This window comes from Pongo pygmaeus, chromosome 12 (assembly GCF_028885625.2).
Source record: "Pongo pygmaeus isolate AG05252 chromosome 12, NHGRI_mPonPyg2-v2.0_pri, whole genome shotgun sequence".
Lineage (NCBI taxonomy): Eukaryota > Metazoa > Chordata > Mammalia > Primates > Hominidae > Pongo > Pongo pygmaeus.
The window spans coordinates 124,575,249-124,603,154 of record NC_072385.2 but is presented as its reverse complement, the minus strand read 5'-3'; the positions used below and the strand labels follow the sequence as shown (position 1 = coordinate 124,603,154).

General features: G+C 42.3%; 1 protein-coding gene across 4 annotated transcripts in view; it reads left to right on the top strand.

Moving 5' to 3' along the window:
• CPSF3 (cleavage and polyadenylation specific factor 3) overlaps window positions 1-27,906 on the top strand; it is a 49,547-nt gene that overhangs the window by 21,450 nt on the left and 191 nt on the right. For all 4 annotated transcript variants that reach the window (XM_054474445.2, XM_054474446.2, XM_063648984.1 and 1 more), the window contains 7 exons: window positions 3,211-3,363; window positions 7,938-8,046; window positions 10,692-10,790; window positions 11,964-12,058; window positions 14,574-14,661; window positions 22,682-22,751; window positions 26,337-26,433. In XM_054474445.2, the coding sequence (XP_054330420.1) occupies window positions 3,211-3,363; window positions 7,938-8,046; window positions 10,692-10,790; window positions 11,964-12,058; window positions 14,574-14,661; window positions 22,682-22,751; window positions 26,337-26,433 (711 nt within the window). The remainder of the gene's footprint in view (window positions 1-3,210; window positions 3,364-7,937; window positions 8,047-10,691; window positions 10,791-11,963; window positions 12,059-14,573; window positions 14,662-22,681; window positions 22,752-26,336; window positions 26,434-27,906) is intronic.

The following is a 27,906-nucleotide window of genomic DNA, read 5'->3' as shown; positions in this document are numbered from 1 at the left end:
TGTTTTTTAAATACGTTTTACTGTGGTAAAATATCTAACATAAAATTTGCAGTTTTAACCATTTTTAAGTGTACAAACCAGTGGCATTAATTATATTCACAGTGTTGTACAACCATCACCACTGTCTATTTTCACAGCTTTTCATCACTCCAAGCAGAAACTCTGTACCGTTACATAGTAACTCCCCATTCCCTTCCCCCGACCCTGGTAATCTCGAATCTACTTTCTGTTTCTGTGAATTTGACTATTCTAGGTATTTCATATAAGAGGAATCATAATGCCTACGATGTTTTCAAGGTTTTTCATGTTGTGGCATGTATCAGCACTTCATGCCAAAGTCATGGTCCGTTATATGTAGACCACATGTTGTTTATCCATTCACCTGTGGGTGGACACTCGGGTTGTGTCACTTTTCAGCGAATGTGAAGTGGTATCTCGTGGTTTTGATTTTCATTTCTCTAATGACTAATGATGTTGAGCACCTTTTCATGCAGTCTTTTGTTCGTTTTTGAGTTTTTTCTAGCATGATAGGCCTCATAGGTATTTGCCACTGGCCCTTAATGAGCAGATTATTTGGTCAAGAAAAATCACTCTCCTGTCCATAGCATCATGGTGTGTAGGGTTTAGTCACAGAGTAGACTTCTCCCAGGTGTTTCTTATTGTATGTGTGCATGAACATTCCCCCAGATTTCCAAGCCAGGGAGAGAAAGCCGAATTGCTCTTTCTGCGTGGTGTCACCACCTCATCCTCAGCCCCATTTCATCCTGTCACTCTCCTGGTTCTACTTCTGCTGACAGTTTAAGTTCCTGGGTTGAACTTCATACTCATTTTCCTGTAATAACCAGCTCCAGCAAAAGTATAGCTGCAGGATAAAATTGCAATACTAGTAGTGTTGGTAGTAGTAATTAATACTAGCTAACATTGATTATTTACCATGTGCCAGGCACTGTATATGTGTTTTATATGAACTGACTTGCTTAATCTTCATGACCGACAGCTGTTCTGCAGATGAGACAACTGAGGTGTGAAATCACTTGGTCAAGGTCACACAGCTAATAAGCAGCAGCACCAGGATTCTGCTCAGGCAGCCAGGCCCTTCCCCACCAAGCAGTAAGCCCCTGCCACGTGCTGGTGCTGGCTCTGCCCAGCCACAAGCCATCTACCACATGTGAGAGGCTAAGAACAATCTGTCTTGCCCGGGCTGCAGTCCCAGCACTTTGGGAGGCCGAGGCAGGTGGATCACTTGAGGCCAGGAGTTCGAGACCAGCCTGGCCAACATAGTGAAACCCCATCTCTACTAAAAGTATAAAAATTAGTCAGGGCACTGTGGCTCACGCCTGTAATCCCAGCACTTTGGGAGGCCAAGGCGAGCAGATCACGAGGTCAGGAGATCGAGACCATCCTGACTAACATGGTAAAACCCCGTCTCTACTAAAAATACAAAAAAATTAGCCAGGCTTGGTGGCAGGTGCCTGTAGTCCCAGCTACTTGGGAGGCTGAGTCAGGAGAATGGTGTGAACCCGGGAGGCGGAGCTTGCAGTGAACAGAGATCGCGCCACAGTGAACGGAGATCGCGCCACTGGACTCCAGCCTGGGAGACAGAGCGAGACTCGGTCTCAAAAAAAAAAAAAGTATAAAAATTAGATAGGCATGGTGATTCACACCTGTAATCCTAGCTACTTGGAGGCTGAGGCATGAGAATCCCTTGAACCCTGGAGGCAGAGGCTGCAGTAAGCCAAGATCACGACACTGCACTCCAGCCTGGGTGGCAGAGTAAGACTGTCTCAAACAACAAAAAAAGAACAATCTGTCTTGTAAGATAGAAGTTACAAAAGTGAATGGAAAGGGACTGGTAGCTAATGCTGTTGTTGTAAATACCCTCTAAAATATTCCATTTGGGGCTGAGCGCAGTGGCTTATGCCTGTAATTGTACCACTCTGCAAGGCTGAGGTGGAAAGACTGCCCAGAAGTTTGAGACCAGCCTAGACAACATAGTGAGACCTTGTCTCTACAAGAATAAAATAAAACTAGCCAAGCATGGTGGCTCATGCCTGTAGTCCCAGCTACCTGGGTGACTAAGGTGGGAGAATTGTATAAGCCTGGGAGATTGAGGCCACGGTGAGCCAAGATTATGCCACTGCACTCCAACCTGGGCAACAGAGCAAGACTCTCTTTAAATAAAGCAATACATAAAGTAACAAAATGTTCCATTTGGTTCTGAAATATTTTATTAGGATAGGTACAGTGGCTCATGCCTATAATCCTAGCATTTTGGGAGGCCAAGGTGGGCAGATCACTTGAGCCCAGGAGTTCAAGACCACCTTAGGCAATATGCGAGACCGTCTCTACAAAAAATACAAATATTAGCCGGGCATGATGGCGTGTGCCTGTAGTCCCGGCTACGTGGGAGGCTGAGGCAGGAGGATTGCTTGATCCCTGGAGGTTGAGGCTACAGTGAGCCATGATCACATCACTGTACTCCAGCCTGGGCAACAGAGTGAGACCCTGTCTCCAAAAATATATAAATATATGAGGTAGGCCAGGCACAGTGGCTCATGCCTGTAATCCCAGCACTTTGGGAGGCCGAGGTGGGCATCAAGAGTTCGAGACCAGCCTGACCAACATGGTAAAACCCCGTCTCTACTAAAAATACAAAAAATTAGCCAGGCATGGTGGTGTGTCCCTATAGTGCCAGCTACTCGGGAGGCTCAGGCAGGAGAATCGCTTGAACTCAGGAGGTAGGGGCTGTAGTGAGCTGAGATCACACCACTGCTACACTCCAGCCTGGGCGACAGAGCAAGACTCCATCTCACAAAAAGAAAAAAAAGAGAACCATGGGTATTTCTAAGACAGTAGGGTAGCAATAGTTTTATACCAGAGTCATAGGCATTTAAAACTAGAAGAGACTACAGAAGTCAGGCCTTTACCACTGTGAACATAGAAGCAGTGAAACATGGAAAAGGCGTGTATCTCATTAGTGGCAAAGACTGGAGTAGAAAAGAAGTTTCTTTACTCTTTGTTCAAATAGTACCACATAAGGATCAAACAGAATGAATATGTGTATACAAGTTGAATCGGCTGGAGGTCCTTAAAAGTAGTAGAGTTTCATAACTTCCAAGTATGTCTCTATTTCATAATTTAATTCAGCTAAGGACCATGATTAAGTTGAATGATGTTTCCATATATTCTTTTAACACTTGTTCTATGTAGATTTTAGTCCATGGAGAACAGAACGAAATGGCCAGATTGAAAGCAGCACTGATTCGAGAATATGAAGATAATGATGAAGTTCACATAGAGGTTCATAATCCTCGGAATACAGAAGCAGTGACCTTAAACTTCAGAGGAGAAAAACTAGCCAAGGTAAAAGGTTATGGTTCCTGTCTATCCGATCCATGTTTTTTCTTCAGGAAAGACTACTTCTTAAGAAAATAGATCTTTAGTCAAAAGAATATGCTTATTTCTGTCTGCTTGTTATACTACAGGAATTGTATCCTTATCCTTTTTGGCTTCTTTTGGTTCTGTCCATTCATTTCTTCAGGTGGAAAATGTTCAGCTAGATTAGATTTTTTTTTTTTTTTTTTTTTTCTTGTGAGACGGAGTCTCGCTCTGTCACCAGGCTGGAGTGCAATGGTGCGATCTCGGCTCACTGCAACCTCTGCTTCCTGGGTTCCAGCAATTCTCCTGCCTCAGCCTCCTGAGTAGCTGGGATTACAGGTGCCTGCCACCACGCCCAGCTAATGTTTGCATCTTTAGTAGAGATGGGGTTTCACCAGGTTGGCCAGGATGGTCTTGATCTCTTGACCACGTGATCCACCCACCTCGGCCTCCCAAAGTGCTGGGATTACAGGCATGAGCCACCGTGCCCGGCCTAGATTAGATCTTAATGCAGCTGAATCTCATAGCTCTTTAATCCATATCCCCACTTGCTTTTCCTACCCACACCTGAGGGTAAAGAACTGTTCGTTACTGTTTGTTACTGTAGCCAGTATAGCCTTGTGTCCACCTCTTGTTATTCTCCCTGAGAATCTGAAGATAGGCTCATATCTCTAAACATGTATGTTTGTGTAGATATGATGGAATATATGAAACATTTTCTCTTTAAAAATTAATCGGCCGGACACGGTGGTTCCTGCCTATAATTCCAGCACTTTGGGAGGCCAAGGCGTGTGGATCACTTGAGGTCAGGAGTTGGAGACCAACCTGGCCAACATGGTAAAACTCTGGCTCTACTAAAAATAAAAAAAAATTAAAAAATAAGCTGGGTGTGGTCGCAGGTGCCTGTAATCCCAGCTACTTGGGAGGTTGAGGCAGGAGAATCCCTTGAACCCAGGAGATGGAGGTTGCAGTGAGCCGAGATCGAACCTGAGAGATGGAGGTTGCGGTGAGCTGCGATCGCGCCACTGTACTCCAGCCTGAGTGACCGAGTAAGACTGTGTCTCAAAACAAACAAACAAGAAGTAATCAAGGCTGAGCACGGTGGCTCACTCCTGTAATCCCAGGACTTTGGGAGGCCAAGTCAGGCGAATCGCGTTAGCTCAGGAGTTCAAGACCAGCCTGGGCAACGTGGTAAAACCCAGCCTCTATGAAAAGTACAAAAATTAGCTGGGTGCATTGGCATGCTCCTGTAGTCCCAACTACCTGGGAGGCTGAGGTGGGAGGATGGCTTGAGCTCCAGAGGTTGAGGCTACAGTGAGCCATTGTCCTGTCATGGCACTTCAGCCTGGGTGACAGAGCAAGACCTTGTCTCAAAAAAAATAAAAAAAGAATTAATCATTTTTGAGAGTGAAATGTAACATTTTCAGAATTTAAAGTTGAAATAGTTAAGGAAAGCCTGAGCTGGCTTTTTAGAGGGCTGCTGTTAGAAGTCCGCATCTTTATTTCTGTTGATCACAACTCGTTTAGAAATACTTCTAAAGAGAAACTTTTTAAAAATTACATATATAATTTTAAATTTTTAAAAAGGAATTGAAATCAATATGTTGAAGAGATATCCGCAACTCCCATGTTCTGTTTTTTTGTTTTGAGATGGGGTCACACTCTGTTGCCGAGGCTGGAGTGCAGTGGTGCATTCATGACTTACTGCAGCCTCGACCTCCCTAGGCTCAGCTGATCCTCCCATCTCAGCCTCCCAAGTAGCTAGGACTACAGGCACAAATTTTTTTTTTTTTTTTAGAAGGAGTCTTGCTCTGTCGCCCAGGCTGGAGTGCAGTGGAGTGATCTCGGCTCACTGCAACCTCGGCCTCCCAGGTTCATGCAATTCTTCTACCTCAGCCTCCTGATTAGCTGGGATCACAGGTGCCCACCACCACGCCCGGCTAATTTTTTTTGTATTTTTAGTAGAGACAGTGTTTCACCACATTGGCCAGGCTGGTCTCGAACTCCTGACCTCAAATGATCCACGTGCCTTGGCCTCCCAAAGTGCTGAGATTACAGGCGTGACCCACCGTGCCCGGTCTGAGGCTCAAACTTTTAATGATTTAGTTGAAGGTTTAAATATCAACATAGGGGCCAGGTGCTGTGGCTCACGCCCATAATCCTAGCGCTTTGGGAGGCTGAGGCGGACAAATCATCTGAGGTCAGGAGTTTGAGACCAGCCTGGCCAACATGGAGAAACCCTGTCTCTACTAAAGATATGAAAATTAGCCAGTTGTGGTTGTGTGCAACTGCAGTCCCAGCCACTCGAGAGGCTGAGGCAGGAGAATCGCTTGAACCTAGGAGGCGGAGGTTGCAGTGAGCCGAGATCATGCCACTGCACTCCAGCCTGGGCAACAGAGCAAGACTCCCGTCTAAAAAAAAAAAAAAATCGACATGTTAATAAGCAACTTTACAACACACTTTTAATACATAATGAGCCAAACCTGCAGATGCTAATGAATATCCTTTCTTGAAGGTGAATTGGAGGTAAAAAAGAAATTAGCAAAACTTAGGGTATGAGGTTTTTGTTGTAAAGGGTCGTAGTTACTCCTGAGTCTTACTGTCCACAAAACTTTTCAGGGGCCAATATAATAGTATTTTTCTTATACCTGTAGAAAAATATACTCAGTTGAGAATCTAGAACTGTATTTCACATACTCTGCTGGTGGTGGATATGTGGGGAGAAAAAAAAAAGTTTTGCAGTCAGACAGTTTAGAAGATGAATTGAACTGAGTTCAGGAAAAGTTGGACACTCTTATCGGAGTGTTCTGTTTCTCACCCATAATTTTAATGATTTAAAATCATTACCTTTAGTTATTTTTCTCTGTCAAGTACATCACTGTATTAAAATTAGTCTCCTAGGAGCAAAGGTTCTTTTCTGAAAGCTACCCGCAATTAAGGAGAAAATAACCCTAGGAAATCCTATGAAATACAACCCTCTGTGTTTATAGTTATGAGAACAAATATAGCACTACCTGGTTGCTGTTTGCCCTTACTTGCTTAAAGGTAAACAAGTATGGAACACACTGCCTTTATTCCTTTGAGCTCATTTATTTGCAGTTGAGAGAAGTTATATTTAAGAATACTGGGTTTCAGCCAGGCGTGGTGGCTCTCGCCTGTAATCTCAGCACTTTGGGAGGCCACAGCAGGCAGATCCCTTAAGCTCAGGAATTCAAGATCAGCATGGGCAACATAGTGAAACCCCATCTCCACAAAAAATACAAAAATAAGCCAGGCATGGTGGCGCACGTGGTGAGCGATGATCACACCACTACATTCCAGCCTGTGTGACAGAGCAAGACTCTGTCTCAAAAAAATAAATAAATGAAACTTTTTTTTTTTGAGACAGAGTCTCGCTCTGTCTCCAGGCTGGAGTGCAGTGGCGTGATCTCAGCTCACTGCAAGCTCCACCTCCCAGGTTCACGCCATTCTCCTGCCTCAGCCTCCCGAGTAGCTGGGACTATAGGCGCCCGCCACCACAGCCAGCTAGTTTTTTGTATTTTTAGTGGAGACGGGGTTTCACTATGTTGGCCAGGATGGTCTGAATCTCGTGACCTCATGATCCGCCTGCCTTGGCCTCCCCAAATGCTGGGATTACAGGAGTGAGCCACAACGCCCGGCCATAAATGAAACTTTTTAAAAATGAATAGTGGGGCTGGGTGTGGTGGCTCACACATGTAATTCCAACACTTTGGGAGGCCGAGGTGGGCAGATCACCTGAGGTCAGGAGTTCAAGACCAGCCTGGCCAATGTGGTGAAGCCCCCATCTCTACTAAAAATAGAAAAATTAGCCGGGCATGGTGGTAGGTGCCTGTAATCCCAGCTACTTGGGAGGCTGAGGTGGGAAAATCGCTTGAACCCGGGAGGCAGAGGTTGCAGTGAGCTGAGATTGTGCCACTGCACTCCAGCCTGGTGACTGAGTGAGACGCTGTCCCAAAAAAAAAAAAAAAGAATAGTGGGTTTCACGTTTGTAGTATTTTTGTTTTTAAATGGTTGTTATTTTATTCTCTTGAAAATGTTTCTTCCTTAATGTATGAGCTCACCCATAACCTGTTTTTATTGACCTTTTTATTCAAAGCCACTGCTGCTGCTTTTAGTGTTAGGTGTACCACAGCTTCTCAGGTTTATATCAGTGGGCCTCACTCTCTGTTATGAGTTTGCAGCCAGCCTGAGGGAGTGCATGTGTGTGTTTCACAGGGACTTCCCAGCCTTCCCTACTGCAGTGCAGCTAGTGAGAGCTTTCTTAAGCCCCGGCACCTAGTAAGTTACTTGCTTGTTGAACTGATTAGAACTGAACTGTGCCAGATCTACCACTGTGACTCTTGCCTTTGACATTGGTAGCAATGCAACTGTCATCATCATAGAGATATCAAACATTTTATGTTTTTCATGGTTAAATCCATATGTTGTTTTCATAGTTCAAAGGTGTTATGGTCTTCATTATGATGAACTGCATTTTACTACCTGAAAAACTGCATTTTACCAGGTTCTATTTTCTTCAAGTATTTTTTTTTTTACAGGTTATGGGATTTTTAGCAGACAAAAAACCAGAACAAGGCCAGCGGGTCTCAGGAATACTTGTTAAAAGAAACTTTAATTATCACATACTTTCTCCTTGCGACCTGTCCAGTAAGTATACTATTAAATGTCAAATCTAACTTCACCTTAGCACTGAAAGAAAAATCTATGAAAACTTCTCTTCACCTTGTGGCCTAATGTTATGTAACAGACAAATAATAAAAAAGGAATAGGGGCAAGTTAGCTAATTAGCTTTGTGGGGAGAAAAAAATACTTCCCATGAACTACTGAAAGATTGAAATTATTTGTGAAATCACTTTCTTCATCTTTGGAAACATAGGTTCATTTCTGAGTTCACCTTGTTTTCTACCCTCTACAACAGACGGGTGGACTTTTATTTTCTGAAGTGACTTTGGATTCCCCAGATAAGCCGTTTGGTTTTTATGACCTTTCCATAAGCATTTCAGTTTTTTATGACCTTTACATCACTTGCTGGGCCTTTCTATTCCTTCACCATTCCAAAAGGAGTAGGAACAAAAACTTGTATAATTTCTTTAAAAGCAAAAAAGTATTAATGTAAAGCCTAATTTTTTCATTACATTGAAACTTTCAACATCCAAATAAGTAACACCAACTATATAACTGATGCCTCTAATGTGTGTGTATAAATTGAAGCTCATTGTAGAGAAAAATGAAAAATTGGACCAGGTGTAGTAGCTCACGCCTGTAATCCCAGCACTTTGGGAGGCTGAGGCAGGTGGATCACAAGGTCAAGAGATCGAGACCATGCTGACCAACATGGTGAAACCCCGTCTCTACTAAAAATACAAAAATTAGCTGTATGTGGTGGCATGCGCCTGTAGTCCCAGCTACTCAGGAGGCTGAGGCAGGAGAATTGCTTGAAAGTGGGAGGTGGAGGTTGCAGTGAGCTGAAATAATACCACTGCATTCCAGCCTAGTGACACAGCAAGACTCCATCTCAAAAAAAAGGAAAAATTGCACAAAACTAATAAGATTACATTTAAGTTTGTAAACTGCTTTTTTCCCAAAGTTGATACACATTTCCATGTACATTCTTTGTCTTTATAAATTTATTGAGCCATCAATAAGTCATTTTCCAATGAATATGGTATTATCTTCAAGTAAATACTATGCTCAAGGTGATTTACATGGTACTAATACAGATGTGCTTTATGCAGGAATAAAAAATAGCAGCAGCCCAGCACGGTGGTTCACGCCTGTAATCCCAGCACTTTGGGAGGTTGAGGTGGGCAGATCACAAGGTCAGGAGTTCGAAACCATCCTGGCCAACATGGTAAAACCCCGTCTCTGCTAAAACTACAAAAATTAGCTGGGTGTGGTGGCACATGCCTGTAGTCCCAGCTGCTTGGGATGCTGTGGCAACAGAGTTGCTTGAATGCAGGAGGCAGAGGTTGCAGTGAGCCGAGATCACGCCATTGCACTCCAACCCGGGCAACAGTGCGAGACTGTGTCTCAAAAAAAAAAAAGAAAGAAAGAAAGAAATAGCAGCAGTGGTGAGGTATTTACTGTGAGATTACCCTGCTGTCAGTTTTCATAGCATCATAGGTCACTGTCTGACTTGTGCCTTCATTCTGAGTTAGTGAGCTCTTACTCTTTTTTTTTTTTTTTTTTTGAGATGGAGTCTTACTCTGTCACCCAGGCTGGAGTGCAGTGGCGTGCGGTCTCTGCTCACTGCAAGCTCCGCCTCCCAGGTTCACGCCATTCTCCTGCCTCAGCCTCCCAAGTAGCTGGGACTACGGGCGCCTGCCACCACGCCCGGCTAATTTTTTGTATTTTTAGTAGAGACGGGGTTTCACCGTATTAGCCAGGATGGTGTCGATCTCCTGACCTCATGATCCACCCGCGTCGGCCTCCCAAAGTGCTGGGATTACAGGCGTGAGCCACTGCGCCGGGCCCGAGCTCTTACTCTTATGCCACATAGTCCCAGCCCTTGAAATCTGTCTAATGAGGGAAGCAGTCTTGGGAAGGGCTAATCCTAGTATTGCTCAGTGGCATATAGAAGCGCATGATAAGTATGTGAAGAGAGACTGTGCACCTCAGGAGTTGGAAAAAGCTTTGTAAATTAGGCAGCCCTTGTGCCAGGTGGTGAAAGATTGTTGGGAGTTACCAAGGAAAGAAGGTAGATGACAGCTGGCATACCAGCTCTGTGGCATCCAAGAACCTGGTATGTTTGGGGACATGAGGTGCTTTTTTTTTTTTTTTTTTTTGAGACGGAGTCTTGCTCTGTTGCCCAAGCTTAGAGTGCAGTGGCATGATCTTGGCTCACTTCTGCCTGTGCCTCCCGGGTTCAAGCAATTCTCTGCCTCAGCCTCCTGAGTAGCTAGGATTACAGGCATGCACCACCACGCCTGGCTAATTTTTGTATTTTTAGTAGAGATGGTGTTTCACAATCTTGGCCAGGCTGGTCTTGAACTCCTGATCTCATGATCCACCTGCCTCGGCCTCCCAAAGTGCTGGGATTACAGGCATGAGCCACCGCGCCTGGCCATGAGGTGCTTTCTTACAGCTGGAGCAGAAGTTAACTGAAGGGGAGAGGTAGGGACATAGGGAGATCAGTGGGGAAATGTTAAGGTGCTACCAAATTAAGGAGCATCTTGTTAGCTTTCTGAAAAACATGTTCACATTTACTTTGCTTTCATTTCTTTTTTCTTTGCTCCTGGTATGTGTTTTGTAGGACTAGTATTTCTTCAAGTCTGTTCTAATTTTCTCTTCAGATTATACTGACTTGGCCATGAGCACTGTGAAGCAGACCCAAGCCATTCCATATACTGGTCCCTTTAATTTGCTCTATTACCAGCTGCAGAAATTGACAGGTGTGTTTGTGTATTGAAATTCATTTCATTGTTTTCTGTCTTTTAGTAAGATAATTTTCTATCTAGAAAAGAATGTTACTTAATTTTGATAATTGTCTCAGAATTGTGTAGGTTTTATTAATATATATGATCATGTTATTATTGCCTTTATGTGAAATTTTAGAAAATACACTCATATTCTTGCCTGATGGTCCTGGGAAAAAAATAAGAAAAACTTTTAAAAAATTAAAAAAGAAAATATACTCAAATTTTTTTTAAATTCCATAATACTTATCTTTGACCCACTTAAAATTTAGTAGTCTTTGTTCCTTATGTTTGAAATCTATTTGACCACACCTAAAATTTTATCTGTTTCTTTTCTTTGATCAGTGAAAATAATTTTTCTGGTTCTATTGATACCAGTCTATACAGCAGGTTTTATAAGAGTTCATGACCACTGGCCAAAGGCCAATGAGAAAATAAACCTAGTCTGTTTTCATATTAGACCATTTGAGTTCGAGATTTTGTGTATTAACATCATGAGGGGCAATGACTAAATTAAAAGGTGTAGACTTTCTGATAGAGCAAGAATACTTCATATTACAAAATACATTTTCCATCAGTAATGCTCTTCATGACTCATGAAGTACTACCATAAAATAAACCAGTAGAAAGAATCTTTTTTTTAAACCTCAGAACCTTGCACTAGGATAGTCTGTCATAACATAGAAGGTTAATAAAATATGTCTGAACTGTCCTTGATTAAGAGGATGCTAGAAAGACCAGAAAAGTCTCTTCAACAATAGAATTTCGCTGTAGAATGTTGCAGCTTACGAAGACAGAAGGTAGATGAAACTAGTTGGCAACAATTGACAAATTTTATGTTATATGTTAAGATGCTAGTGGAAGGCTAAATCTCTTGTATACAAAAGATAGATGTTTGAGCATCACTTAAGTTTGCTACTGATAGAATGTTTGATGTCCAGGGTAAATGCTATCTAGTTGAATGTTTGCAATACATGTTCAGACCTTTCTGTTGCTGTACTTTGCTGTTTAAAAATTGACTATACAAATGAGTTACTAACTTTTTAATTGTGTAGCTGCTTTATTTTAGCTGTCTCTATAAACAAATGAATGGTCTCTGGAAGATTATCAGAAAAGTATATACATCTTATAGTTATGTCTTTCTTTCAGGTGATGTGGAAGAATTAGAAATTCAAGAAAAACCTGCTCTGAAAGTGTTCAAAAATATTACTGTAATACAAGAACCTGGCATGGTGGTATTAGAGGTAAGAAAAGACCATTTACCTAAGCAATGAGGGAAAAAAGTTTTAAAAAGAGTTCATGAACAATTGTAGAGAAAATTAGTTTCTTCCCAATTAGAAAAAGAATATTGTTGCAAAGTATATATATATATATATATATATATATATATATATGTATGTATGTTTTAAGGATCAGCATTAAGTATAATTAAGTAGCTGAACATTTTCTATGTAGTCACAATAAAACCTAATAATAAATTAAGGGTTCTTATTTAGTATGTGTAATAAGTATAGTCCTTTCCTATAAGTCTTACCTGATTTTGTGGTACTCCGGGATGCCTTTAGTTATATCAGAAGGTTTTACAATTCTTAAGGTAAAAATTTAATTCTGTTAAATTAAAACAAACTTAGGTACCACTCGTTAAAAGAGCAGAATTTTGAAGATTCAAATAAACAACAATAAAGTGACCCAAATCTGGAAAGAACAGAAATTATTAAATTAAGTGATATGGTTCCTATTAGAATTTTAAACACCAACTTGTGGAGTTTGGAAGACAGATAACAAAGGAATTGCATGGTTGATTTTGATAGATTGGCACCTATTAAGTTTAAAGAAGGACTTTCAAAATGAGTCCTATCATTGAATAGTCCAGGGAGGTACCTTGTCTACTGCTATGCCCCAAAGGTAGAATTGTATATAAATTGCCAAGGTAGATGGTGAACTGTTTCATTCATACATTCTAATTTTTTTTTCTTTTTTTGAGACAGAGTCTTACTCTGTCACCCAGGCTGGAGTACAGTGGTGTGATCTCAGCTCACTGCAACCTCCACCTCCTAGGTTCAAACGATTCTTCTGCCTCAGCCTCCCGACTAGGTGGGACTATACAGGTGCATGCCACCATGCCCAGCTAATTTTTGTATTTTTAGTTAGAGATGGGGTTTCACCATGTTGGCCAGGATGATCTTGAACTCCTGAACTCAAGTGATCCACCCGCCTCGCATACATTCTATTTTTAAAACAAAAAAGATTTGTCAGCTTTGGTCCCAATACAATTCTGTGATTTAAGTCTAAATTTGATTCATAAGACTAAAAGCAACTAAAGAAAGTGTCAGCCCGGGCCCAGTGGCTCACAGCTGTAATCCCAGCACTTTGGGAGGCCAAGGCAGGCGAATCGCCTGAGATCAGGAGTTCGAGACCACCCTGGCCAACATGGTGAAAACCCTTCTCTACTAAAAATACAAAAATTAGCCAGACGTGGTGGCAGGCACCTAAAGTCCCAACTACTTGGGAGGCTGAGGCAGGAGAATCACTTACATCTGCGAAACAGAGGTTGCAGTGATCCAGGATCGCGCCACTGCACTCCAGCCTGGGTGACAGAGCGAGACACTGTCTCAAAAGAAAAAAAAAGAAAGAAACTGTGAAAAGGAGTAGTTATCTATAAACATGAAGTTACATAGAACAATATATAAAATGTTAATATCAGAAAAAGGGGGAAGTTATTAGAGACATTAATTTAGCTCATTCTACTAAATACTATTAGAGGCTGTGTATGATGGCTCACACCTGTAATCCTAGCAACTTGGGAGGCCAAGGTGGGCAGATCACTTGAACCCAGGAGTTCAAGACCAGCCTGGGTAACACAGCAAGACCCTGCCTCTATAATTCATTCATTCATTCATTTATTCATTCATTCATTTATACATACATAGTAGATAATATATTTTTGTTCCTAGGGTAAACATGTCAGAGATTGTTTACCATAGGAACAAAAGCCAGGGGATCTGAGGCTTAGTGTGAGAAGCAAAAGTAAATATTTAAAAATGTTACCCTCTTGGCCGGGCGCGGTGGCTCATGCCTATAATCCCAGCACTTTGGGAGGCCGAGGTGGGCGGATCACCTGAGGTTGGGAGTTCGAGACCAGCCTGACCAACATGGAGAAACCCCGTCTCTACTAAAAATATAAAATTAGCCAGGTGTGGTGGCGCATGCCTGTAATCCCAGCTACTTGGGAGGCTGAGGCAGGAGAATTACTTGAACCTGGAAGACGGGTTGCAGTGAGCCAAGATCATGCCATTGCACTCCAGCCTGGGCAACGGGAGCAAAATTCCATCTCAAAAAAAAAAAAAATTAGCCTCTTCACATTCTGTCTGTAGTCATATACTATACTAAATATAAGCATTAGGAATTTGAGTTCAGTCCCGGCACCAGTAATTATCCTGTGCAAGTTACTTTTAAGTCAGTTTTCTCTTTTATAAAATGAAATTAATCGTGCTATTAGTTATGAAAAGTAAATGATAATGCCTATAAAACACTATGTCAAAAGGAAGTGCTCAGTACAATTTACTTTTGTTGTTTACAGAAAATTAGAGGAGTATAGTATCATTAATTTCAGTAAACAATGAGTCAGTTAATTTTATTGAAAATGCTAGAAGCAGTAGTTCCATATGTACAGTCCAGGGTTTGGTGGGTTGTAGTTGTAGCCGTTGTGATTGGTCACTATAGGTAGGTCACTTCCTAATTCTGCCTTTTGCTTTCCAGTGGCTGGCAAACCCTTCTAATGATATGTATGCAGATACAGTAACAACTGTGATATTGGAAGTTCAGTCAAATCCCAAAATAAGAAAAGGTAAGAGTTCGTTCATTTTTATCCTTTTTTTTTTTTTTTTGGAGATGGAGTCTAGCTCTGTTATCCAGGCTGGAGTGCAGTGGCACGATCTCGGCTCACTGCATCCTCTGCTTCCCAGGTTCAAGCGATTCTCCTGCCTCAGCCTCCCAAGTAGTTGGGATTATAGATGCCTGCCACCACACCCAGCTAATTTTTGTATTTTTAATAGAGATGGGGTTTCACTGTGTTCGTCAGGCTGGTCTTGAACTCCTGACCTTGTGATCTGCCCACCTCAGCCTCCCAAAGTGCTGGAATTACAAGTGTGAGCCACCGCGCCTGGCCACTCATTTTTATCCTTTAATTCTTTCATTTTTCTTATGTTTCTGTGAACTAAAAAGCAGTACATAGACTCCTAACAAACTTGATCATTTCTATGTAATCTTTAAGACATAAAATACACACAGCAATGCATATTGTTAGTATTTCGCTTATTTTTGTCCTGGCTCTTCACTCATACTGCAAAAACCTGGCTGCAATTAAGACTAAGATAAAATCCTTTTAGAAGCAGTCCTCTTAAAAATAATTGAGTCAGGCTGGGCACGGTTGCTCACGCCTGTAATCCCAGCACTTTGGGAGGCCGAGGCAGGCGGATCACAAGGTCAGGAGATCGAGACCATCCTGGCTAACACGGAGAAACCCCGTCTCTACTAAAAATACAAAAATATTAGCTGGGCGTGGTGGCGGGCGCCTGTAGTCCCAGCTACTCTGGAGGCTGAGGCAGGAGAATGGCGTGAACCCAGGAGGCGGAGTTTGCAGTGAGCCGAGATCGCACCACTGCACTCTAGCCTGGGTGACAGAGCAAGACTCCGTCTCAAAAAATAAAAATAAAAAATAATAAAAATAATTGAGTCAGAAATTTCAAAATATTGATGAATTGAGCCAGTTAGATTAGGAAGATATGCTACTATCTTCATGTTTAATAAAATTTGTTGAATAGAATTGAATCTCCCTATGGGACAATTTTCAACCAGAGAAAACAGTGAAGATATTTTTGTGTTACTTCTTTGATTCTATTTTATACTTAAGTCAGCATAATATATGTCTTTTCTTTCTTTCTTTCTTTTTTTTTGAGACAAAGTCTTGCTTTGTTGCCCAGGCTGCTCTCAAATGCCTGGGCTCAAATGATCCTCTCACGTCAGCCTCCTGAGTGGCTGAGACTACAGGCATGAGCCACTGTACCCAGCTCTTTACATGTTTTGAGCTGTGAGTCTCCCGCATATGGAGTAGTCCTGTGCGCTGTGCTGGGGGAAATGACCGTACGGGAAGTATTCTGGGAAGCCTCAGCCTTTACCCTTCACACACCATTAGATCCTGGGCTCTGAGAGAATATTATTGTATCTTGAAAATATACAGTTAGTTAGTTTTTTGATTTCATGAGAAGAAAGTTTAGCAGACTACTTTGTAATTCATTTCTTATGCTGCATCTATAATACAAACAAATAAATACTTAGACAATCTAAATCTGTTATTCGTTTGAGTCACTAGTAAGCATTTGAATTTGCTTTCAGTAATAGTAATTGTAAAAATGATCATTTGGACATCATTTGATAACTTGTTTTAGTTGAATTAACTTATGGGAAATGGCTCCTCCCACGTGCATGTAACACAGGTGACAGCTGTGCATATATATAAGCCACAGAAGAATGCCACAAGATTCTTACATGATGCTCAGTACAAATATATTGACAGAAAAACTGCAGTTATCAATTTTCTCTTACAGTTGGGCACGGTGGCGCACACTTGTAATCCTAGCACTTTAGGAGACTGAGGCGGGTAGATCCCTTAAGGTCAGGAGTCTGAGACCAGCCTGGCCAACATGGTGAAACCCTGTCTTTTCTAAAAATACAAAAAAAATTAGCCAGGGGTGCTGGCAGGTGCCTGTAATCCCAGATATTCAGGAGGCCGAAGCGCAAAAATTGCTTGAAACTGGGGGGCGGAGATTGCAGTGAACAGAGATCACACCACTGCACTCCAGCCTGGGTGACAGAGCGATACTCTATCTCAAAAAAAACATTGTTTTTCTCTTACTTATCTTAGGTGGTAAAAATAAAGGTGTGCAGGGTGGGAAGGAGGATCCTTTTATTTATTTTATTTTATTTTTATTTATCTAGAGATGGAGTCTCCACTCTGTCGCCCAGGCTGGAGTACAGTGGTGCGATCTCGGCTCACTGCAACAGCCGCCTCCCGGGTTCAAGCGATTCTCCTGCCTCAGCCTCCTGAGTAGCTGGGATTAGAGGCATGTGCCACCACGCCTGGCTAATTTTTGTATTTTCAGTAGGGACGGGGTTTCTCCATGTTGGTCAGGCTGGTCTCAAACTCCTGACCTCGTGATCCGCCTGCCTTGACCTCCCAAGGTGCTGGGATTACAGGCTTGAGCCACCACGCCGGGCCTAGGAGGAGCTTTTAAAAGATCATGATTAAGTAGTGGTGCAGAATTTAGGAACAGTGACGTGGGGAAGAGGGTTAGGTGTGGAGAGCAGAATCACACCCGGGGCTTTGGGCCACGTAGCTTTCAGTTCTAAGGCCCCCATCCTTCTAAGAGCACAGCTGGCCTTCACTTCCTATCTTAGTCTGTTCAGTTCAAATCAAATGCCACCAAGGTTGCTTTCTCTTCACTATATTCTGATAGCCCTTTTGTAAAATGAAGTCTTTTTTGTAATACAGTCAACTAATTAGAAATTGATATACTTTTCTGAAAAATGAAGTTTCTATGCAAAAATGGCACTTTTTTAGGCCAGTTAGGATGTTGTGTGACTACAAGGTCGTTGGTGATGTTTAGTATCTGAGCTCTGCCAGCCTGTTTTCCATGTGGCAGAGGAGGGATCACAGAGATGTTGTCAGGAGGTCATCTGCTGTTCTGATGAGGGCTCTGCCTAGCAGTGATGCTGAAAAACAAGAGGTGCTGTGGTATGACAGATATCTCCACATAGCTCGTGTGTGTTTTATACGGGAATGAATACATGACCTATCATAGGTTGGTTTGCCTTTATCTTGATTATTTCTCTTAATGCTCCAGTCCAAAATGAAATGTACCTTTACTCTGATCTGCAGTAATTTAATTTAAATTAATTATCACTATATTATTAGTGATCCCTCTTATGCTAATAATAAAAACATTCCTTCCTTTGGTTAGCCTGTGGCCATTTCAGCAGAGGTTCATTGCAGACAGGTTAGAACTGGGCTGTTTCCATGTGTTCCGTGTATTTAGCATTTGTTCAGCTGGCTGGGTGCCTTATATTTCCTAGCTCTTCCCCATTTTGTAGTTTATGGAGAATGAGGTTTTATATTTCTCTGGGATGATGAAGTGCTTGCATATTTTCATTAACATTCATTTGACAGATATTTACTGAGCACCTGCTCCCCAGCAGGCATGCCTCGAAGTGCTTAGGAAACATCAGTGAACAAAGCAAACAGATCTGCCGCCTCCAAGGATCTGACATTCTGGCGTGTCCCAGGGCTTCCTGATAGGGTTTGGAGTTGGGCAGATCCCATAGGTTTTGTTGGCCATTGTAAGGACCTCAGACTTTCAGTGTGAGTAAAATGGGGCTATGCTGCAGAGCTTTGAGCGGGGCTGAGACAGGATCTGACAGTTTTTAAAGGACTGCCGTGGTGCTTGCTGAAAGTACTGTTAGGAGGGCAAGCAAGAAAGCAGAGGCTCCAGCTGGGAACTTCTTCAGTCATCCAGGTGGCAGACAGTGGCTCAGATTAGGGTGGAAGTCGTGGGAATATCGCAAAGTGGCTTGATTCTGGAGGTGTTTTAATAAAGCCAGCAGTATTTCCTGTTGGATTTGCTGTAAGTGGTGACAGAAAGAGAACAAACAGGATGAACTTTAAGATAATGATCCAGGGTATGTATGTGATACATCAGCATGGAGAGTTGTCACTCGTGGGGCTAAGTGACAGGTTTTAATACGTAGCACTTGCTCCTTTCAAAGGTGACAAGTATTGCAAGAACCGGTACACGTGACACTTATGCTGCTCATGAGGAAGTTGATTCTGTATATTTATTATTTATCAAACTAACTTCTTCCTATCCAAACTTGGGATTTGCACATTTAGAGCAGAGTCAGCAACTGTGGCCCACAAGCCACACCTAGCCCGCCTGCTTTGGTAAGTACAGCCGTGCACACAGGTTCATCTCCTCTGATGCCTCTTTCCTGCTACAGCAGCAGAAGCGACCCTGTGCTTTACAAAGCCTAGAATGCTATCTGGCCATTTACAGAAAAAGTTGCCCTCTTCTCAAGGCATCTCTGTGAAACAATCTGATTCTTCTTTGATGGCATTTTTCTCCCTTTTCATTTCTTAGCCTCCTGACACTTCAGTCCAGATTCTGGAAACACAACTTGTATTTGTATCTGCGGGGGGTGTGTGTGTGTGTGTGTGTATCTAACCACCAACCTCAATTTATGTGTCCCCATTCTTAACCAAAGGGGAAATCTTATATATTTTCAAAATACATTATTTTGTTTTTATATTCCATAGCATTCTTCTATTTTACATGGCACCTGTTTTCAGCATGTGTGTGTCCTGTTTTGACACACACACCTACGAAGTACAGGTATACGTGTCTGATTGTATAGCTCTATATTTAATATGATCTCATGTGTCTGATCAGTTTGTCTAAATATTAATGCAGGAATTTGCAAATATATATTTACATATATATATACACATAAACTTTGGAAAGTTTCTTTTAATAGTTTCATAGCCTAGATATTTATTTTTTAATATATTTTGTGAGATTGTTTTTACATGTCAATTAAGTGCTTATTTTAGTAATTAATAATAAAACTAATGATTATAATTAAAGTAAAAAATTCTGTTATATAGCTTTTTTGGCTAGCACCTGGTTAGTTTTTTGTTTTTGTGGTTTTTTTATATTTTTATCTTACTTTATTTTATTTTTTGAGACAGAGTCTAACTCTGTCACATGCTAGAGTACAGTGGTGTGATCTCAGCTCACTGCAGCCTCGACCTCCTGGGCTCAAGTGGTCCTCCCACCTCAGCCCCCGCAAGTAGCTGGGACTATAGATGTGCATCACCACGCCTGGCTAATTTTTCTATTTTTTGTAGAGACAGCGTTTCACCATGTGGCCCAGTCTCAAATGCCCGAGCTCAAGTGATCTGCCCACCTTGGCCTCCCAGAGTGCTAGGATTCTAGGTGTGAGCCACTGCACCTGGGCTTCTTATTTTTTTTAATGGAGATGGGGTCTCGCTATGTTGCCGAGGCTGGTCTCCAACTCCTGAGCTCAAGCAGTCCTCCCTTCTCAGCCTCCCAAAGTGCTGGGATTACAGGCGAGTAGTTAGTTGTATATACAATTGAAATTCACGAGTTAAAAAGAATTAGATGAAGTATGGTTTGAATTATAGAATAGTTTAGGAGGAATGACAATTTGACTTTTCTGTAGAGTAGATTGAAATAGGTATGTGGGAGTGCAGAAGTGAGTTAATAAAGCTACACTTACATGATACAGTATTTTAAAAAGTCATAGTGTTGCATGAGAAAGTAATTACTTGGGCTGAGAAATTGAAAGTGCATTGAAGAAATCATAATTTTTGAAGTCTCTTTGAAATGACAGTCTTAGGCATGGTAGCACACACCTATAGACCTAGCTACTTGAGAGGCTGAGATGAGAGGATCACTTGAGCCCAGGAGTTCAAGGTTACAGTGAGCTATGATTGCACCACCGCACTCCAGCCTGGGCAACAGAGCGAGACACTCTTTCTAAGGAAAAAAAAGAAGAATGAAATTACAGTCTTATATTATATTTTCCTGTTTATAGGTGAGGCCATAAGATTATTTCTGGTATTTTCCCCCATATCACACACACACACACACACACACACACACACACGTTTATGTATAAAAAATATATAAAAGAGGAAATTGGTTATGTATATTTATTATTTATCAAACTGACTTCTTCCTATCCAAACTTGAGATTTTCACATTTGGGCCAGCCCAGCTTTCAACTCTAAGGCCCCCCATCCTTCTAAGAGCTCAGCTGGCCTTCACTTCCTATCTTAGTCTGTTCAATCCAAATCAGATGCCACCAAGGTTGCCATCTCTTCATTATATTCTGATAGCCCTTTTGTAAAATGAAGTCTTTTTTGTTTTATATATATATATATATATATATGAACATGAAATGAAATGATGACAATATCCATGTATATGGGGGCGGTGTGTGTTTTGTCTGAAGGATTTTAAAATTCTGCACTACTCTTTGTAACAGCGTTATTGATACATAATTCACATACCATATAATTCATCCATATAAAGTGTAGAATTCAATGATTTTTTAGCATATTCAGAGTTGTACAACCATCACCACAATCAACTTTAAAACATTTACATCACACCAGGCCACACTTGGTGGCTCACACCTGTAATCCCAGCACTTTGGGAGGCCCAGGGGAGCAGATTGCTTGAACCCAGGAGTTTGAGACCAACTTGGGAGGCCCAGGGGAGCAGATTGCTTGAACCCAGGAGTTTGAGACCAACTTGGGCAACATGGTAAAACCCTGTCTCTACACACACACACACACACACACACACACACACACACACACACACACACACACACACACACACACACACACACACACACACACACACACACACACACACACACACACACACACACACACACACACACACACACACACACACACACACACACACACACACACACACACACACACACACACACACACACACAGAGCTGGGCATGGTGATGCATGCATGTAGTCCCAGCTACCTGGGAGGCTGAGGTGAGTGGATCACCAGAGCCCAGAGGTTAAGGCCACAGTGAGCCGTGATCACACCATTACAGTCCAGCCTGGGCAACAGTGCAAGAACCTGTCTCTAAATAAATAAATAAATAAATAAATCAATGCACACCTCCGAAAAGGAACCCCATATCCCTTACTTATGATGCCCCAATCTCTATGTTCTCCCCAACTCAAAGCAACCACTAATCTACTTCCTGCCTCCCTGGATTTGCCTGTTCTCAGCGTTTCAGATAAATGTAATCATACAATATATAGCCTTTGATGACTGACTTCCTTCACTATGCTGTGTTCAAGGTTCATCCGTGTTGTCACACAAATTGGTACTTCATTCCTTTTTATGGCCAAATAATTTCCCATTGTATGGACACATTTTGTTTATCCATTCATCTGTTAATGGATACTTCGGTTGTTTCTATCTTACGGCTTTTATGAATAGTGCTACCGTGGAGATTTGGATGTAAGTTTTTCTGCAGACATATGCTTTCATTTCTCTTGGATCTGTACCTAGGAGTAGAATTACTAGGTCAAATGCTCACTGTTTAACTTTCTGAGGAAGCGCCAGACTGTGAGCTCTGCACTCTTTTGCTACCGGTGATGCACTGAGCTGTTGAATGAGGGGTCAGAGCATGCCTCAAACTCCAGATTAAGGGGGGCCCATTTTCCCAAGCTGTCAGATTTGTTTTGGAAGGAAAGCTGAGTAATTTAATGGGAAAGTCATTTTAAATATTAATTTTTATTAAAATAATTATATCTAATAGAAATCTAAATTTATATCATATTTTAGATAAAAGACTTCACAGATCTTTGAGCTTGAATATGCTCCTAGAATTCCTGGAGTTAATTGCCCGTGGTCATAAATGTAAAGTTTAAGAAATGTGGGAAACAAAACTAAAAATAATATTAAGTGTCATTTTGTGGTTCTTTAATAAGAACATGAAATATTGGAGAAAGGGTGAAAAGATGTAATAGAAAAATTTTTTAAAAATACACATAAAAAGAACATGAAATTAAATGATGAAAATATCCATTTCCGTTAGCAGGCAAATAATACAAATCCATGCTTGTCACTTTAAGGATTCCATAGTTAATCACTTTAACTTATCAGTAACCAGATTCTGATTATTGATTTGCAAATTATTCTGAATAGGAATTTAGAAATTGAACTCTGTCACTTTTTTTTTTCCAGGTGCAGTACAGAAGGTTTCTAAAAAATTAGAAATGCACGTTTATAGCAAGAGGTTGGAGATCATGCTTCAGTAAGTTTTTCACCCATTATCTCTCAACAAGACAGTGACAATGGGCTGGAAGGAGCCCTAGATTCGGCTCTGGCTCTTTCAAGGACTGGGGTGTGGCTCCGACCAGGCCACTGCAATGCTCTGAGGCCTGCTTCTCTGTTAGGAAAGAGAGGGGTTGGAACCGTTCCCTGCCAGCTCCGTACTCACCTGTGACCTGCTAGGTCAGCCGTTTGTGTTTCATTTAATACAGTGCTTCAGGATGCTGGCACAGGGCTGGCACAGTTAGCAAGGGTTAAAACATTTTCATCAAAGACAAGTACAAAAATCTTAGCTGAATGTTACTGTATCTTCAAGAATTATTTTATATATTTACTTGTTAAATGTGAATCCTTTGTAAAATGGTGTTGTTCTAGACTCTTCTTAGTCTGTAAGCAATGAATTAACTTTAAACTAAGTATTTCTCTATTTTATTTCATTTTATTTTATTTTATTTTATTTTTATCTTTGGGAGATACAGTCTTGCTCCATTGCCCAAACTGGAATACAGTGGCATGATCTTGGCTCACTGCAGCCTTGACTCCCAGGTTCAAGCAATCCACCTCAGCCTCCCAAGTAGCTGGGATCACAGGCTCGCAACACCATGCCCAGCTAATTTTATTTTTTTGGAGAGACAGGGACTTCCTATGTTGCCCAGGCTGGTCTCAAATTCCTGGGCTCAAGGGATCCTCCTGCCTTGGCTTCCCAAAATGCTGGAATTACAGATGTGAGCCCTTGCCCCATTAAACGTTTTAACAAAGTAAGGTGTCCTGCTAGTTGAGAAGGCTTTTATGCTAACATTTCTGTTCCTTCCTTTCTTTCCCCAAAATTCTACACTAAGGTTTTTGTTTTTGTTTTTGTTTTTGTTTTGAGACGGAGTCTCACTCTGTCGCCCAAGCTGGAGTGCAGTGGCACAATCTCGGCTCACTGCAACCTCCACCTCCTGGGTTCAAGCGATTCTCCTGCCTCAACCTCCCGAGTAAGTGGGACTACAGGCACATGCCCACCACACCCAGCTAATTTTTGTATTTTTAGTAGAGACAGGGTTTCACCATATTGGCCAGGCTGGTCACGAACTCCTGACCTTGTGATCCACCTGCCTTGGTCTCCCAAAGTGCTGGGATTAGAGGTGTGAGCCCCCATGCCCGGCCCACTAAAGCAGCAGTTTAGTGGCTTTAAAAAAAAAAAATGATAGGCTTTAAATGATGACTTTGCTTATAGAAGATGTCATACATCTTCAAAACAGTATTCTCTGTGTTGTCATTTTGATTTTAAAGAGCATTCCTCTCACACAAAACCAGCCAACAGTGCAGGCACAGTGATTTCCATGGCCGTTGAAAAGGCCACAGATTTTACTGGTTCCCACCCCTGGAGCCTCTGGTTCTCTTAACTCATTTTGCAGAGGGCTCAAGTCTGCCAGCATTGAAGTCTGATTATCTTAATCATTTTTAGATCCTTGACCCCTTTGGCAGTCAGGTAAGGCTGTGGGGCGGGGGCAGGGGACACACATATATGCAGTTTTACCTTTGATTTCAAGGAGATTAGACAACCCCCTCCCCACAGGCTATCCTGGGACCCCAGGTTAAACAGCCCTATTGTAGAAGGTGGGTGTTGGTGACCAGGGACTTGACTACAACAGTTCTGTTGGCGGCCCTGTTCCCAGGGGCTCTACAGGAATAGAAAACCCGTGTGGCCCTGGACTGGCCCTGCTCTCCCACATGCTGCAGTTGGGGTGCAGAATGGAAGTTCATATTGCTGTGGCTGGTCCTCAGGAGCCGTAGGGGGGACAGTCTGCGGGAGGCTGCGGCCCTTCCACTGGACTTTCACTCTGGCCTTCTTCCCTGTCCTCCTCACACCACTCCTCCCGCCTCCCCTCCCTCTCCCTCATCTCCCACAAACACACCAGAACTATTCAACTCCGAGGAACAGGAGTATGAGACAGCTTCCATTCGGCCAGGAATGGGAGGTTCCCGTGTCCTTAAACTTCAAAGCCAATCGTACGCTTAAAAATGCAGCTATTTCCCCAGTGGTTTAAACACTTAGGATTAGATAGGAGTAGATGTATTGGTTTCTTCAGACAAGCCAACAGTGGATCACATGAAAATGGAACCTTTTTTCCTATCCTTTTGAATACATTTCTGTATTTAAAATATAATCTTTTGGGCTGGGTGCGGTGGCCCACACCTGTAATCCCAGCACTTTCGGAGGCCGAGGCAGGTGGATCACTTGAGGTCAGGGGTTTGAGACCAGCCTGGCCAACATGGCAAAACCCTGTCCAAAATACCCCTACTAAAAATACAAAAATGAGCCAGGTGTGGTGGTGGGTGCTTGTAATCCCAACTACTCAGGAGGCTGAGGGAGGAGAATTGCTTAAACCAGGAGGCAGAGGTTGCAGTGGGCCGAGATCACGACACTGCACTCCAGCCTGGGCAACAAGCAAGACTCCATCTCAAAATAAATAAATAAAATAAAATATAATATTTTCCCTTGTGCTAGGGTCCCACCTAAGTTTATTCACACATATGATGAGCAGTAACTGCCTGAAGATGCAAGCAGTTGATTCCCACTGCCCCTTTCCCCAGCTTAATACGGTGTTGTCAGTGCTTAACTGTCCTAGGCTGACCATGGTCCATGGGTTGTTTAGAGTCACTGCCTGTGTTTCTTACCTGCACTCAGCCTGCTGGTGGACTGCTGTTTCCTAACACCTGTGTACCAATGGGGACGATGTTGAAATTAATGATCAAAACTGTTTCTCTCGATGACAGAGGCAATGTCTTAATGCCTTCTTTATCACCAGCTGCTAGCACAGAAGGAATCTGCCACATAGAAGATGCTCAATAAATACCAAGTTTAATTAAAGTAGGAGTGGACAGCTAGTGGGCTTGGGAGCCATTTAAACCTAGATACCTGGATTTGAATGCCAGCTCAGCTGTTTACTAGCTGTGAGACTTTAAGCAAATCACTTAACTTCTGTGTCTTGTTTTCTTCACATGTAAAAGGGGATCCTTACTAAAATTATAGGTTAAGATAATGTATATAAACCACCTAGCATGATGTCTGCTGAATAGATCATTCTTGAATAATAGCTGTGTATTTTCCCTGTTTTATAAACTTAATAAGCTGTATCAAGGCAAATAAGAAGCTTGTCTCAAAAGTAAATACAGGCTGGGCATGGTGACTCATGCCTGTAATCCCAACACTTTGGGAGGCCAAGGCAGGTGGATCACTTGAGGCTAGGAGTTCAAGACCAGCCTGGCCAACATGGTGAAACCCCGACTCTACTAAAAATACAAAAATTAGCTGGCTGTGGTGGTGCACACCTGTAATCCCAGCTACTAGGGAGGCTGAGGCAGGAGAATCACTTGAATCCGGGAGGCGGAGGTTGCAGTGAGCCAAGATTGTGCCACTGCACTCCAGCCTGGGCAACAGAGCAAGACTCCATCTCAAAAAAAAGAAAAAGGTAAATACAGTATTCTACTTTAGAACTAGGACCTATCTTCAGTTTTATTTTTTCCTCAAATATATAAAGCTGGGCATTTTCACTAATCCTGCATTTCTGCTTATTTTAAGGGACATATTTGGAGAAGACTGTATAAGTGTAAAGGATGACTCTATTCTTAGCGTCACAGTGGACGGGAAAACTGCCAACCTTAACTTGGAGACACGGGTATGTAGCTGCTCTTTCCTACGTTTCAAGACATTTGGGAAATAAAGTGAAGGCATAAATAATCTGTGCTCTCACACTCAACAGTCTACTTTTGCATATTGGCATTTGCTTCCAGTGTTTCCAACATTTTTTTCACATTGTTCTTTTTATATTATTATGGTTGAAGTTTTCCGTGTTTTTCCGGGTTACTGCATAGTACAAGGTTCCTGTGTATGCCACTCCACTGCTGTCCTCTTCCATAATACAGCTTGCTTCACCTCATCCCTTCTCTAGTTTGGCATCTAGTTGACTCTCCATTTTTTAAAGAAGCCGCTCTTCTGTTTGCACCAGCAAGATCCAAGTGGATTTTCCAAACAGTTCAAAACCAGCCCGGGCAACACAGTTAAACCCCATCTCTACTAAAAAATACAAAAAAATTAGCCGGGAATGGCGGCAGGTGCCTGTAGTCCCAGCTACTGAGGAGGCTGAGGCAGGAGAATTGCTTGAACCAGGGAGGCAGAGGTTGCAGTGAGCCAAGATCACGTTACTGCACTCCAGCCTGGATGATAGAGTGAGACTCTGCCTCCAAAAAAAAAAAAAAAAAAAAAACTAGAGGCCAGGCGTGGTGGTTCACGCCTGTAATCCCAACACTTTGGGAGGCCAAGGTGGGTGGATCATCTGAGGTAAGGAGTTTGAGACCAGCCTAGCCAACATGGTGAAACCCCATCTCTACTAAAAATACAAAAACTAGCCAGGCATGGTGGTGCACCTATAATCCCAGCTACTTGGGAGGCTGAGGCAGGAGAATCCAGGAATCACCTTAACCCAAGAGACGGAGGTTACAGTGAGCTGAGATCACATCACTGCACTCCAGCCTGGGCAACAGAGACTCTGTCTCAAAAAAAAAAAAAAAAAAGAAGCAACTAGAAGATTATTAGTGAGTTTCAGTCAAATTTAGTACCAAATGTTGAACAGATAGCCACATCCATTCCTTGCCAAGTAATTTGTGTGGCATAGATGAACTTCCCTGGAGTATCATTTACTGGATCAAAATGTGGGCTTTGATGTAAATGTAGTTTACTAGACTTTCCCCAGTCTTTCCCTCCCAGCCTCAAATCATCACTAATTAGGACCATTGTGCTGTCAGGAAGCACTGCACACCCATAAGTGTGCATGGCAGCCGTTCTGTTTCATGGTAATCATTCCCACCGTGACCTCTGCACACACAGATGATTGTTCTTTTTTTTAGTTTGAGACCGGGTCTCGCAGTGCCGCCCAGGCTGGAGTGCAGTGGTGCAATCATAGCTCACTGCAGCCTCAACCTCCCTGGCTCAGGGATCCTCCCACCTCAGCCTCTTGAGTATCTGGGACCACAGACACACGCCACCACAGCTGGCTAATTTTTTATGAGATGATGGTTTTTTAAAGAATATTCATTTATCTTCTATATAATCATTATAGACTTAATTCTAACAGTCTTGTTTGTGCCTCACT